The sequence below is a fragment of the Sycon ciliatum genome, chromosome 2, assembly GCF_964019385.1.
Source record: "Sycon ciliatum chromosome 2, ocSycCili1.1, whole genome shotgun sequence".
Taxonomy (NCBI): domain Eukaryota; kingdom Metazoa; phylum Porifera; class Calcarea; order Leucosolenida; family Sycettidae; genus Sycon; species Sycon ciliatum.
The window spans coordinates 20,676,520-20,691,653 of NC_088644.1; the positions used below are offsets into that span (position 1 = coordinate 20,676,520).

Below are 15,134 nucleotides of genomic sequence, written 5' to 3' on the forward strand. Positions count from 1 at the left end.
GGCGCTGCTTTCACTCGCCATATCGTCGCTGTCGTCGTCAGAATAAACATTTTCAACAGGACCGTCTGGCTCCACAAACTCATCTTCGCTGGATGAGGCGGCGACAGGGTCGTCGGGAAGGGTCTCCAGAAGCGAAAGAGATTGCTCCGCGCCCATGGCTTGCACAGCAGGGCAGACAGTCGCGAGGCCAGCTCAAGCAAAAGTCGAAAACATCTGCAGGCAATACCAAAAGTCGGCTTCTTTTTACACTTGAAGTATTCTCTGGCTCTGGCGCTCTATCTATCTTTCTCTTTATTTATTGAATTTATTGATGTATTTGTGTTCATATTGTGTTGCAGAGGACAGAGCACCTGAAGTGTGCCGTGTCTCGGACTCGCCTCTATGGACCCTGTGTGCTGAACCCCTTGCTAGTGAGTACTTGGTGATGTTTTGCTCCCAATCTTTCCTACCCTCGTGCTATTCATGCTTGTTGATGTCATGTGTGTGGGTGCACGTGGGTGGGTGTGCCCCCCCCCCCCCGGTGGACCACTTTCACAAAGCTGCATTCAAGGCAAACTCATACAAAAGAGGCAATTTCACTACAAATACTGTCAGAAACGAGTGACATTAGGAGCGGCTTGACAGTCATTATGGTGAACTAGCTAGAAAATCTGTTCTTTTTCCAGGTTTTGCCTTACACTGCATACCGGTATACCGCATTATCTCTATTACAAGCGCAGTCTCTTGTAGAAGCCCAGTCTCCATTATAAGCGCACTCCGAGAGGGCTTTGAAGATATACAAGCCCAGTCTCGTATATAAGCGCAGGGCTTATATTTTTATAAATGAAGAACTACCTACATGTATATGGATCATGTCCATGCATGTTTGATGTCACACAGTATCACGCAATACACATGCTGTGCTGCAACCCCATGATCCCCATGACGAAAGCTACAGACTCAGTATACCAGGAAGTACAAAACTGCCGCTCATGATACCTGGCAGGTAACTTTGTGCTACTGTTATAACTAATAATTATTATTAACCTTTGTATATGTACCAGATGGATGAAAAATTATAAGCCCAATCTCTAGTAGAAGTCCAGTCTCTAATATGCCCATGGTCCGGACTGGTTGGAAAATATAGGCCCGGGGCTTATAATGGAGATAATACGGTATATTGTATTATTAGTATATAGCTGTGACATGCCCGCTGTAGTGAGTGAATGGGTGAGTGTCGAGAGCAACTGTGAGGCAAGCCGTTGACAAGTTGCTGATTGTCAAGTGGAGGAGAATCAGTGTCTTTCATTGGTTGTTACGTGATTTTGGTGATGGTACAATCATGTATACTGCTAACTGCAATGCTGCTCTCTCTCTTGTGCTTACTCCCGTCTGTATTGTGTGTGCGTGTGCGTGCGTGTGCGTGTGTGTGTGTGTGTGTGCGTGTGCGTGTGTGTGTGTGTGTGTGTTTGTGTCTTGCAGAGCTTGGCAAGCTGAATGACCCATCACAGCCCATTCTGCAACTCCTGTTTGTAGTTCACTCACTGAGCCGATACTGGCATACTTTGTACAAGGTGTGTTTAATAGCTGTGATGTTGCAGTTCAAAGAAGTAGTCCTTACGATTTGTGTCATGTATGCTCTCACTATTGCATAAAGAAATGGTGTGCTTTTCTATAACCGCTACACTGGCTGTTGTTTTTTCTCATACTGCATTCTTGTGTCAGGGAGCGGCCTCCTGTGAGCCCATCATTCCTGCATGTGAGTTAGTGAATGGCAAACTGGCTGCAAAGGCTTACAGACAACTTCAAGGTAAGCCGGTAGAGTGATGTTGTATGGTAGTTGCATGGTAGTTGCAGCTTTGATGCAAGTATTGAATTAGAGTGTTCATCATCAGATTCTATTAGGAGCTGTCCGCAGTTACTAATTGTCAACTATGTGATTTCAATCTTCAGTGCCTTACACATGGGCATTGTTTATTTGTAGAACAATTTTATTATTTAAAAGAAAACCCCCAACAGCCACACGTGACACATGAAAGCGTAGTATTTTATTTTGGAGAAAAAATGAAATAGTGTACTTATCTTGAACATATCTTCAACTCTGCCTTCAGTTTCGTATCGCTCGGTCTTGAGCAGAGACCCAGCTCTTTTTGTCAGCCTGCGCATGCAGAAGAAGTTACTAAGAACAGTCATGCAATAATGTTATCCGACTTCAGGTGTGTCACAACTGACAGCTGATTTGTCACCTAACTGAGCATAAAATTGACTGATTCCAATGGTACTATATCTGTGTTTCTGCTTTTTGCTAGATCCGTTTGCTGTAATGACGGGCCACTTTCCAAACTGGTTGACTGACGTTGCTGTTACCTGGTATGATCTATTGTCATAAACATATAAACCAGCATATGGGAATAGTGACGTGGCTGACGATTTCGACTAGTACACAAATTCTTTTTTGCCAGAAATTTGGAGATAGTAATATGATAACCGCAATCAGTAATACAAGCTGGATCGACATTAAATGTACACTTTATTCATGTAATGTAAAACTGTGGAGACGATGTGCAATAAAACGATGAAAATGTGAAGAAATGGTGTAGAGAAAATGAGGATTCAAACAAGTTTTCGTACAACACTCATCAGGAATCTTCGTTGTACTAAAAATTCGAATTCGACGGGGTTCGCGTTCCGGGCAGGTCAAGAACAAGGAGTCGTACAACTTCCTGGTCAAGAACCACCTTTCCGCTTCCGTGGGACGCCACCACCCCATGATCAGGCGTCAGATGTACTAAAGGACAATGAAAACAAAATTGAACTATTATAGAAAATCTAAGTTAGAGAAATAACACTGAGAACAACAGCAGTGAAATTTACAAGTGTGAAGTTCGAATCAGTTTCCACTGAGAGTATGCAGTTGTCAGGGACATGGTGCATATTCTGAGGTTAAATTGACTTCAAAACTGCCATATTTCGGAGCTACCCTGTCACTAATGCAGATTTTTGGTATTATGAAGGCCTAGCTTTTGGAAACAGAGTAATTTTTGCACAAAACTCAGACACTATTTGCTAACGATTATAATCGATTAATCGATCGTTAAGCTAAAGAGTAATCGATAGGTGAAAATCCACGATCGTTTCAGCCCTAATTATTATAAATAGCTGCAATGTAGCCTCCATAAACTGAAGAAGGCTTTTAGCAAGATGTCTAAGAAATCAAATGCAAAACAAAAGTAAAAAGGAAACAAAACAGCAAAACAGGCAAACCGGTTCACTTCCCAAAGTACATATTCACCGTTTTACGTCCCCCCCCCCCCCCCCCCCATCCTAACTTTCAATCACGCTAAACCCAACGTGAAATTGTGGTTTCATCATTTTGTGCAGCCATGCGACTAAGGTCTTTTTTCTCGTGCGCTTACTTATATTCACCGTACAGCTTACAGCCTCGTGTTTATGCATCTAACTGCACCGCCGCCGAACTGTGACTGTGTTCATGGTCGATCCCCCACATCACTTACAGCCACTGCCACCATAGCCTAATCTCTACACCCTCTGTGTCTTTTTGTAGTATTTTAACTGTTAGCTGAGTGGACAGGTGTCCGGGTGCTGTGCAGATGTCGGCATGCTGGGCCGTGCTGGCCTGAATATGCCTGGGTTTGACTGTTCTGCATGCTACGATGTGCTTGTACCCTTTGGATGGCAACGGGACTGATGTAGCGATGTGATGTACTTGTACCCGTTGGATGGCAACGGGACTGATGTAGCGATGTGTGGAACCTTTTTTTTACCAGGATAGGTGGATGCCAGTACGATATTCTTGGACGATGTATTCACATTCCTGTTTACGTTGGCAAAGCGAAATCGCCCACGACATGTTCCTGTTGTTGTTTTATGTGATGTAGCCCGTTCCTGCTGCCATTTGACTATCGTCATCAGCTGTTTTACTACTCGTCGTTTGACCGGGACCGTGCCCTAGCTCGTCTGCAGGTTAGTGTGTGTTCAATACCCGATAAACTTTCAAGTAGTCTGGGTACTATCTACTGCGTTTTCAACATCCACCGCCAACCCTCCCCCCCCCCCGAGTAACAGCTACCATTGCACTGGTGCCACCAGTCTCTTTGTACTGAGCTTTTTTGGTACACAAGTGTGCTTGTCAGCTCTCAGCTTGTACATGCATGTAGTTCTTTGCTCCAAGATGATCTTCAGCTGCATTGCCATGCTAATCTTTATGCAGCTATTGCTGCCCTCATTGTGGACAAGAAGGCTTTGTAAACAGGTGATAGATTCAGGATTCCGAACACCGACGCAAGCGGGGACAAATAATGATGAGCTTGGTCAGTTGTTTTTATCCGCCACAACGTAAACCATACTGTGTGAACAAGAGCACGGGAACGCATAACACGCGAATAAGCAGCAATGGTATTCCTCCAAGAGCTAGGTAAACTTCTCAAGGAGCAAGAAGCGAATCGCAAAGTGCTGTGAACCATTAAAACTGGCGAAGGAGAATCTAAAACGGCAAAGAACAAGCAACAAAATGAGTTGCACCCCACAATTTTATTGTCGAACATCCTCTAATCTGTGTCGCCATAACTGATTTCTGTACATGTGCTTGTTACATCTCGAGTGCCTTCCGCTATGGTATCTTCCATCCAACAAAGCTCAATACGACAAAGATAAAGCGTGTGTGAACAATCCTGGTTCAACGGTGCACATCCTTCATGAGCTCTCCGCATACATTATGTATACTGTCACAGTGTGGTGTGCGACTTACTTCAGGGACGTACATGTACCCGTATTGCTAGTTTTCAATGCAGGCCATGGCACCTGCTCAAGGCACTACGGTGTGTGAAATCCGGACCATTTTAAAGCCCAACTTTGCCAAGCGAACGCTTCTAAAAATGTTGTTTATTTAAATCTTTTTCTGGCCGACCTTTCGCTGTGTGATATTGAGACCGCTGCCGTATGTACTTGGTATAAGATTAGCAGCACGCTCCAACTAGTAACACTTCTTGTTTTTACTCATAGCGCAAGCTGTCCATTCGCTGGAGGAGTTCCGATGCTTTACTGTAGTGTGGCTAGGGTTGTGGGAGAGTTTTCGCTTTGTCAATGTGATACATGTGCTATGTTTGCAAGGTGATGGTCGTGTTGTTTCCTGCTGCCTGTGAGTCTTATCATGGTGCATGGGTCACCACTAGCTTGGTTTGTTCTTTGTGCATTATCTATTGTGCTCTGGTGTACTGTGCTGCTGCTGCTGCTGCACTGTATCTATTATGTTATTCTGCAGGAAAGTATGCCCGGCTTGGCGCGGTCTGACACTGGTCTAGAAAGGGACAGGGTTGCACCACGACTGGAGAAGAAAAAGGTAGGCAGTGCAGTGTGTGATTGTTTGCCATCCTGTGTACATGCAGTGTCAGAAAATGGGCCAGTGCATGCAATACCGTGTCTAAGGGCAAATTTTTGGAAATTTTTTTCTTTCTTGAAAATCAATCACAGGGGTCTAGAGAACACCTCTGTGGAAGATAAAGCTGGGTATCACATTTGAAAGTACATAGAGACCATGATTTCTATGGCATTGTCCAACATAGAATATGCCTTGTATAATGCATTATCTACAGTGTCGCTGAAAGAAGCAACAGTTTTGCGTATCAGCCTTTAGAATTGGCCAAGACATTCAATGAAGGCTGCCTTGTTCTCCTGTCAAAACCGGGCAACATTGTCCAGCAAGTTCTTGCGACGTTGAGCTAACAAGAACTCGCGTTCTTTTTGTGCAAAGACAACATGGTCACGGAGTGGTTCCGTTGCAGAATTCTTTTCATCCTATGCACGAGACGAACGAATAGGCGTCCTGGAGCAGCTCACACTTGTTGCACACATCCATCCGTCGCTTCATGAACTCGATGGACTTGCACTTCTTAGTCCACAGATACAAAAATATACGTTAACCCAAGGTTTGCGATTCACCAGACCGCTCAACATGTTCCGAAAGGACAAACTTGTAGGCGACAGATGTAGGTAAGTTTATGGGAGATTCCCCACCTCTCCCTCTTGGTGCAGCAGACAGCCGGAGGCTGAACACTCAGTTGTAGTTCAGAATAAACTGCTGCACTCTGTCTCCCACTTCTGCACTAAATGTATTTCAAGGCACATTGCCAGATTTCCATGTGCACCAGGATGACAGCTATTGTTTTCCTTGTCCACTTGCACACAGTCATGTTCTGCCAACCACAATCATAGAGCTGAATAAACACGGTTCCACACACGATGTATCCCATCACAGTTTATCCTAATGTGATGCGCGTCCGTTCCGTTGCGGAAGCTGTCGACTGATGCACGACATGACAGTCGACAGTCGACAGGATCGTCATGCGTGCAGCGCAGCAAGCACACCAATATAAATAATGCCGAGGTCCTTGGATTTCATCGTCGTAATGGAGGATTGCGCTCGACGTGAAGTTGCTGAAATGGTAATTTCGAACGTAACCACAGTTTCGAGAATCAGTGAGTCCACAGCGGCAATGCTCTGAAGCGCGTCCTGCTCATCGTCGCTTGCAGAGTCCACAGAATCTCCGCCTAATTCATCCGCTCTCGACTCGCCTTCAACCTCAACGCAGGAGTTTTTCACTCCCGGACGCTTAGCTGGGGCTTCGTCAGAGTCACTGTGAACAGTACAGCTGCTAGTTGCCGACTGCTCCGACTCACGACTCGCCAAATAAATTGTCGTCTTCCTCGTCGATAGTAAACCTTGCCGATCTCTTCGGACGCGCCGACGATAATCACGCGAGCGGCACAGCTCAACCGACGTGCTGCTCGGCGTCTGCCGCGAGTGTGTCTACTCAGAGGCCCTTCCTCAAGTGCTACTTCAAACTCCTCCTGCGCCGCCACGTCCATGATGATTGCTGCAAGTCGATCGCTTGTCGCTTCCCTTGTCGTCTTGAGATCGATTAGGAATGTAGACAAGATCCGCGATCGAGCCACAAAAAAATATAACTCTTCTTTACGAGCGATTTTCTCAAAATTCTGAAAGAAATCGGTTTCCCCCGAAGACACGTTTTCGCATGCACTGGCCCAAATATTCTGCCAAGTCAAGCTGGGCTGTTTCATCAGGGCTGTTTCATCAGGGCTGTTTCATCAGGGCTGCTGTGTCAGGGCTGTTGTTGTTTCTGGGCTGCTGTGTCAGGGCTGATGTGCTAAGTTTCTGTGATGCACTGAGATTACTGTTATGGAGTTCTACTGGCCAGTTAGTGTTTGAACCAAGAGGTCTCTTCCATATTCTCTATCATTGCTCCGAATTCTAGTTGTATCAGTTATTTTTCTATTCTTAAGTTTTTGACCCCTGCTATGTGTCTCGCATGTATTCACTCCCATCCAGTACTCAGTGGACAGGTCTGCACTTCTCACACATGTTGAACGGCTCCTGGAGAAACCGCACACACGAGCCATTATGGAAGTCAACTTTGAGTCAGAGGTAGGTTCAGTCAGCAAAGCTGCATATGCATAGTTGGTGTGTGTGGGGGGGGGGGGGGGGGGGCACAGGGAGCACAGGTACCCCCTAAATTTGTCGGCCTTGATTCAGCATGTGCATGTTTTGGGCCATGTCGCCTAGAATTTGAAATGTGCCATGTCTGTTGTGAAGCCAAAATTAAGTGCAGGTGAGCAGCTACTTCCCGCAAGGCTTAAAGGGGAAGTTAAGGCAAAAATTAAAATTTCACCAGTTGTAGTCTTCGGGGTGCTGAGTCGAATGGTCTTGGTCCGAGAAAGCTGAGACGCTCCCTTCCTACTTGAATCCCAATCGAACTCGCGCACTTCCACCGAAACTGGGTGACTGCGCCCTACTAGATGGGGATTTGTATGCAAAATGTCACTAAAAGCGCCATTTCGTTCTTATAAAAGCACGGATGACCGCGATTGGCCCATATGTTGTAGTCTTTTGGACGCTGCGTCGACTGGTTTTGGTCCGAAAAGGCTGCGATGCAGCGTTCCTCCTTTATTCCCAATCGAACATGCTTGAACAAGCGGTCACGTGCTCCTGGGTGCCCAAATCATCTGGTCACCACGCCAGCAGGCGACAACTTTCACACCAAGGTTCAACTCGAGTGACAGGACTGCACCCAAAAAAGGTCAAACAGGCTAGTAAGTTGTACCCTGCAGGCACGGTGACCAGGTGACTGGCGTACGCAGGAGCACGTGACCGCTTGTTCAACCATGTTCGATTGGGAATAAAGGAGGAACGCTGCATCGCAGCCTTTTCGGACCAAAACCAGTCGACGCAGCGTCCAAAAGACTACAACATATGGGCCAATCGCGGTCATCCGTGCTTTTATAAGAACGAAATGGCGCTTTTAGTGACATTTTGCATACAAATCCCCATCTAGTAGGGCGCAGTCACCCAGTTTCGGTGGAGGTGCGCGAGTTCGATTGGGATTCAAGTAGGAAGGGAGCGTCTCAGCTTCCTCGGACCACGACCATTCGACTCAGCACCCCGAAGACTACAACTGGTGAAATTTTAATTTTTGCCTTAACTTCCCCTTTAACTTTGAGGCTTATTATTGCTGCAATTTAACTGGCTGTTGCCGAGTACACAGTGTCAGATCATACCAGGTGGATCAACTGTATTTTCGGCATGTTGTCAATCTGTCACGGATCTCTCTGTCACATCACACTGCCTTGCCCCCGGCATTCCTAGTTTCGTCTTTGGAATGTTCAAGCTGGCATCAACGCTTTCACCAAGTCTCAGCTGTGTATGTGAGCTATTTGCAAAGTCCAAACGACATAGTGCTGGGTCAACTTCTAGAAGCTCTGGTCCCAGCGAGAGCGGCGAATTCGGGCACAACTGCTGTTTCTGCCTTGCCATTGCAAGCTAGTTCTACAGCAGGGGCAGGGTTCTAGCCAGGTCAAAATAGTAGGGGGGGGGGGGGGGGGGGGGGCAGTTACTGTACACTGAAACCCTTTTCTCCATTATTTTTCAAAAATTAATAACTGTCTTGCAATGTGAAATGCAGTGTACAAGGCGAACTTCTGACTTCACCCCAGACAAATGAAATATTGGAAAATGAGTAGGGGGAGGGGGGGGGGGGGGCGCTGCCCCCCTCCCCCTTGGCTAGAACCCTGCTAGAGCATTCCATTTAGGAGAGCAAAAAGTATGGAACGATTCAACTTTTGTCAACAATACTTGATGAAGCATCCGACTCCTTTAACTGCACAGCGTGTGCGTTGAAGGCGAAGTGAAGCTGCTGACCACTCCCTCGTTCCGTGGACTGCAACACACTGACTTCGATATGAATGTATTTTACAAAAAGTGTTTCTAACAGGTGAACCAGCTACACCCCTAAATTAACCTGAGTTAGGTTTGGTTTTATTTTCATTTTAGTCACAGCTGTTGCACACGATAGTTTTCTTGTGAGCTCCACTGTGCTCTGGGGTGTTGCTACGCGTCAAATGTTCCAGCCATGGCTTAATTTCGAACAAACTTTGTGATTTCGAATTTTGTGATTTTTGAGTCTGTATGTGACTTGGGGTTTCTTGAAGTATTCTCTTTTCTATCATGCTGCTGCTCCTGAGCATGACGTATGATTGCCATTGTGTGACTGGTGTCCTACCGGTGTGTGTGCTGTGTGTGCTGCTAGGTTGGCACCGGTCTTGGCCCAACTCTGGAGTTCTACTCACTGGTGTCTCGCGAGTTTCAGGCTTCATCTCTCAGGCTGTGGCGCGGTGACTACATACCGTCCGATCAGGGTAGGCTCTCTCTATTTCTCCCTCTCCTTCCCTCCATTGAGAATGTTCATGAGTCTCTGTTGGAGGCGTTCTATGTTGCCTAATAAGAGAGCACTGCCATTTCTTTCCACATTCTCCAATTTGATATTTGTGCTGGGGAGACATTGGTTGAGTTCTTCAGTTTGTTCTAGCGCTTGACATGTTTTGCTGCAGTCTTGATTGTTCTTTGCCTCTGTTGCCCATATTATTTGTTGTGCGCGTACAGATGACACGTCTGAGCAGTATGTTCACAACTCATGTGGACTGTTCCCTGGTAAGCACAGCTGTTCATGTTGCACTTGGCTGGTTTGTGTGCAAAAATGGCACAGGTCTTTTCTGTAGAAAAAGAAAAAAGAAAAAAAGTGCTATACTGAAGATACATAATCGCTTGTGTAGTGCTGATAGAGCGACGGATGGATGGTGAAAGCACCCTTCTGATACTTATGATATGTACGTGTCTCTTCTTTTTTCCACACTTTGCTGTGCTTTCTAGTTGCCGGATCTTTGGTGAACAAAGCCAAGTTCAACTTGCTGGGTCGCTTCTTAGCCAAGGCCATCTATGACTCCAGAATGGTATGTACTCATACTGAATCATGTGACACAGTAGTTCATCTACGTTTGGAAGATCGGTGAAACTTTAGAATTCATATACTGTATAAGCCATATATAACGAAGTGCTAATTCTGACGAATTAACGAGGAGAAATCTGTCGTTGAAATAGAAATCGATTTCATTGTCACATGTTCAACATTTAGCACTGAAGTTGCCTATAGGGTATGTCAGCTTTATCTGTTAGACATCATTCCCTTTCCTGTTACTCCCTGCTGATTTACCTCCACTGAGGAGCTCAGAAGAAGCGAGACCGCACTCTGGAAGGCCTGGCTATTATGACTACATGGAACTGCCCTTGCTATAGCGGTGCTAGTGTTGGGCAAGTTGAGCTAGTGGGTCGGCCAACAGTGCAATATAGAGTGGCAGAATTAGCTCAATTTATTCACACTAATTCCAGTGGCATGCGGTCGTTCTACAGTCTGCACTCCTCTGTCTCTCTGTCTCTGTCTCTCTCTCTCTGTGTCTCTCTCTCTCTCTCTCTCTCTCTCTCTCTCTCTTTCTCTTTCTGTCTCTCCCAGATTTGAGCTCAATGATAAATGGTTAAAAGCGGTGTATTGTGTTTGTCCGTGTATCGGTGTGTACTTGCTGTGATGTTTTTGTGTGTGTGTGTGTGCGTGTGCTGCTGTGCTGTTATTTAGGTTGATCTGCCATTCAGCAGTGCTTTCTGCAAGTGGATCCTGGCTCAGGAGCAGTTCCTTTGTATCCATGATGTACAGGTGAGAGTTGCGTGTTTTTGACACACATCACAGGGGATCTCCCCAAGTGTTCTTTGTGCCATGTGATGGCATTAGTTGTAATCTACATGTTTGTTGTACTGGTTTGTTTTATCTACATTCAGAAAGTCGATCAAACATTCGGACAGTCGGTCGCTCAACTTCTCCAAGTTATTGTGGAGAAGGATCGCATCAACGCATGTGATATGGTGAGGTTGGGCTTGCTGATGCTGATGCTGCTGCTGCTGCTGCTGCTGCTGCCTGGGTTGGCATTCTAGGCTGGGTGATGTATTTCAGTCGGCGCACAGTTTGAAAGTACATGTAGCGTAAAGTACCGCGAGAGCGCCCCGCCATCTCGTCCTTTCCTGGTCGCATTGTAGAGGTGGTGTCCTGTCAGTAGGTTGTACAACGCAAACCTTGTACTTGTACACACGTTGCACGTTCTGCAGTCAATCCGTACTCAACTTACCATCAAGCTGACACGAGCTCCGCCCAAAAACCTGCTAAATGTGACCTTTGTACACTAAGGTTCTCACACTGTACGAACTTCGTTGCACTTTTCCGTACGATTTTCCTTTCCCTGACTGAAAAATCAAGGTGGAACGCTCTCGCGGTACTTTTCGGTATATGTATATGAGATAGTAGTGAAGTGGGAAGTTGTCAATAGCCTCCTCTTCTTTTCACTGACCGAATTGTGCGCTGGGCCATGACTGGTATGACATGCATGCTAATACATTGTGATGCATGTAATCGCTTTTGGTTGTGAGCAAGACGAAGGTCAGTCCAGTAGCCAAGACGACACACCCCGTGTTGTTGTAGTCCTGTTCTTATTCTGCTTGCGCAGTGACTACAGAGCTGCGTTTTCCTGCTCATTGCGTGTAACTGTGCTCTCTTGTTGCGTTGCTTAGCCTGAGAAGAAGAAGAGAGCTGCTCTAAAGCAGCTTGCTGCCAAAGTGCAGGAGCTCTACCTCGACTTTGGTGTCCCCGCATGCGATCATGAGCTCGTCGAATTTGGCAATAGCCAGCCAGTCACCTTGGAAAACTTGGAACAGTATCTTCAGGTGAGTACTATGCATGTTCATGTCTTTGTATGCAACCATGTGTTGTGCTGAGCTGAGTGTGACTATGTACATCATGCTGCATGTGAGTGTGTGAGTGAGTGTGTGCGTGTGAATATGGCATATTGCTGCATGTGCTTGTGTGAATGTGTTTACTTGTGTCTACATGTGCTTGGTTACTATCTTACATGATTGTGTCAGTTCTGTGTAGTACATTCCATTCCTTGTACGTGCATGTGTGCACATGCTTGTGTGTGTGTGTGTGTGTGCGCGCGTGCGTGCCTACGTGCATTCACGTGTGTTTGTGTGTGTTTGTGTGTGTGGGTGTGGGTGTGGGTGTGGGTGGGTGTGTGGGTGTGGGTGGGTGTTTGTGTGGGTGTGGGTGGGTGGGGGGGGGGGGGGTGTTAACTTATGACTACCCTGTAGTCAATCACATGACCGGAATGCTCTACTCCGCACTGTACTAAACATGCCCCAGTCTTGTACAATACTTGATAGTTAGTCTTCCTCTACAGGTGCAAGTCCTGTTAAACATAATAGTGGTATGAGATTTCAAGAGTCAACCTTGAAATAGTCTTGTGTTTGTGCTGTGTGTGTGTATGTGTGCAGTTGTTGTCACAGTTCTTGTTGCAGACCGGCGTGAAGGCTCAGATGACCGAGTTCCGGAATGGCTTCAACGAGATCTTCCCTCTGCGCAATCTTCGGATGTTCTACGAAGAAGAGGTAAAGAGTGTTGAGTCATTGCCAGTCACTGTCACTGCCACTGTCACTGTTGCTGTCATTCGGCTAGTGCTCGGCTAGTGTTCTGCTGTCTTGTTAGTGTGGACATGTATACAGTGTAGGAGTAGTCTCCTACCCCCCTAGCATAATGAGGGTCAGAACCGGCTTCAACACACATGTGGTTCAAATGGTCCGCAGGGACCGGGGCTCTGCCAACCGCGGAAGGTTGTAGTAAGGTCACTGTTTCCGAACACAGTGTCCTCCACCTTGTTTCATGCTGTCAATCTAACAATATTCGTGAACTATAACAAGGTTTATCTAATACTGTTTTTTTTTTTTTAACCAGTGTAAGGTTATAATTATAATACCATGTATACATACAGTGGTGGTGAATACAATCTAGCTGCTGCTGCTGCATCCATATGCACTAACAGTTGTGCCTCTGGGGCGGTGTGGCCCTAGCACAGTGAACATTGGACTATGCAGTGAGCGTGCATGTATGCCTGCTTTCTTTATGAGCTCGGGCCAGTCGGGGTTCACTTGCAACCATTGTACATGCACGCACACACACATGCACACACACACACACACACACACCTCACCTCAGACCTCAGACATGCCCATCGCGGAAGCGATGATAGCGAACAGCTATGTTAGACATAGCAACTTGTGCTGGGATTACACCATTCAACAGCTTGCAAGGCTGATGAATTGACCGTCACTATTTTCTAGCCTGGTATCTACCACACAGCTGATTGAAGTGGCTTTTTCTGGCCAGTGAATCCCTATTTTTCATTTCTCATTTTTTTATTTTTTTTATTTCACACACATACACGCACACACATACGCACACACACACGCACACACGCGCACACACACACACACACGATTGCACGTACATGCACGCACACACACACACACACACACACACACACACACACACACACACACACACAATTGCACGTACATGCACGCACGCACACACACACACACACACACACACACACACACACACGCTTGCACGTACATGCATGCACGCACACGCACACACACACACACACACACACACACACACACACACACACACACACACACACACACACACACGCTCTTGCACGTACATGCACGCACACATGCACACACGTATGCATGTCTATGTATGTTTATGGATATCCCATTGATATCCTTTATTTATGTTTGTTGGTTTTCGGTTCAGCTGCCTCTGCTCTTCTGTGGATCCAAGCATACTGTCTGGGAATTGAAAGGTGAGTTGTGCTTCTCTGCTCTTCTGCTGCTGCACTTTGCTTTTCTTCATGAAACACTGTGCCGAAATCAATAATAGCTTCCGAACGGAGAAAGTTGAGACTGAACAAGTGTGTCCTCAATATGGTGGTACGACTTTGCCAAGTACCGGTAGCACAATGTCATCCTAGCACATGACGTGTTCCACTGTACATATTTACTTAGTAGTAGTCTGCAGATTGTGTGCTGCCTCCTCGACGCTGCAACATGGTATGTTCATGGATTGCAGTGCTCATTTCTCTTTTCTGCGTGTCTTTTCTTACAATGGCTTGACAGACTTACAGGATAACTGCAAACCAGACCATGGCTTCAATATGGATAGGTAAGTTGCTAACTGGAGCTCTCAAACACCTCCAACAAGCGTTCTTCCTGGACTTGAAAGTTAGAGAGCCTGTTTTACGAGAGCTGAAGCGATTACACACAGTGTATCTAGTTGATACGCTAATTACTTTGGGTCTCGATTAAAAATCGAGCATTCGTTTGTTACAGCGAAAAATAATGTAGTAGTTAGTTGATAGAAATTTCGTAATCTGTATTGGTAACCTATTTTTGCTGAAACTGTTCCTCTTAAGCCTAGTTCACATTCGACGGGGCGCGACGGGACGCGACGTAAGGATCGACGGGAACCGACGGGACGGTCTGACGGCGTCCAATGTGAACACCAGGAACGGGAACGCAACCGTACTACCGTACAGATCAGGAAGCGACGGGAAGAGTTGGATCGATCCAACTTTTCATACCGTCGACGGGGACGCAAGCGTACAAAACGGCTGCAATTCGAGTGTGAACAGGAGACGGCGTCGTGCGCCAACTACTCCCGATTCGTACTTGGAAATTTTTAGCATTTCGAACACTGTGCTTCCCATGATAACTCACAGAATGGCTAGCACGACTTGAGTTGAATTTTGGCAACATATGATCTCATGTCACTTACTGTATTTAGGGATAGTTCAGTAGCGTGACAGACGAACTATTCTATCTTTTCTTGGTGCTATTATTTGAA

General features: G+C 46.2%; 1 protein-coding gene across 11 annotated transcripts in view; it reads left to right on the forward strand.

Annotated features, from left to right (window-relative positions):
* Positions 1-15,134, forward strand: part of LOC135809133 (E3 ubiquitin-protein ligase TRIP12-like) — a 74,677-nt gene that overhangs the window by 56,822 nt on the left and 2,721 nt on the right. For all 11 annotated transcript variants that reach the window (XM_065322410.1, XM_065322411.1, XM_065322416.1 and 8 more), the window contains 16 exons: positions 339-410; positions 1,462-1,553; positions 1,705-1,789; positions 2,289-2,349; positions 3,879-3,963; positions 5,261-5,338; positions 7,346-7,441; positions 9,600-9,708; positions 9,953-10,000; positions 10,220-10,299; positions 10,977-11,054; positions 11,177-11,260; positions 11,960-12,112; positions 12,719-12,832; positions 14,046-14,094; positions 14,408-14,453. In XM_065322410.1, coding sequence (XP_065178482.1) covers positions 339-410; positions 1,462-1,553; positions 1,705-1,789; positions 2,289-2,349; positions 3,879-3,963; positions 5,261-5,338; positions 7,346-7,441; positions 9,600-9,708; positions 9,953-10,000; positions 10,220-10,299; positions 10,977-11,054; positions 11,177-11,260; positions 11,960-12,112; positions 12,719-12,832; positions 14,046-14,094; positions 14,408-14,453 — 1,330 coding nt within the window. The remainder of the gene's footprint in view (positions 1-338; positions 411-1,461; positions 1,554-1,704; positions 1,790-2,288; positions 2,350-3,878; positions 3,964-5,260; positions 5,339-7,345; positions 7,442-9,599; positions 9,709-9,952; positions 10,001-10,219; positions 10,300-10,976; positions 11,055-11,176; positions 11,261-11,959; positions 12,113-12,718; positions 12,833-14,045; positions 14,095-14,407; positions 14,454-15,134) is intronic.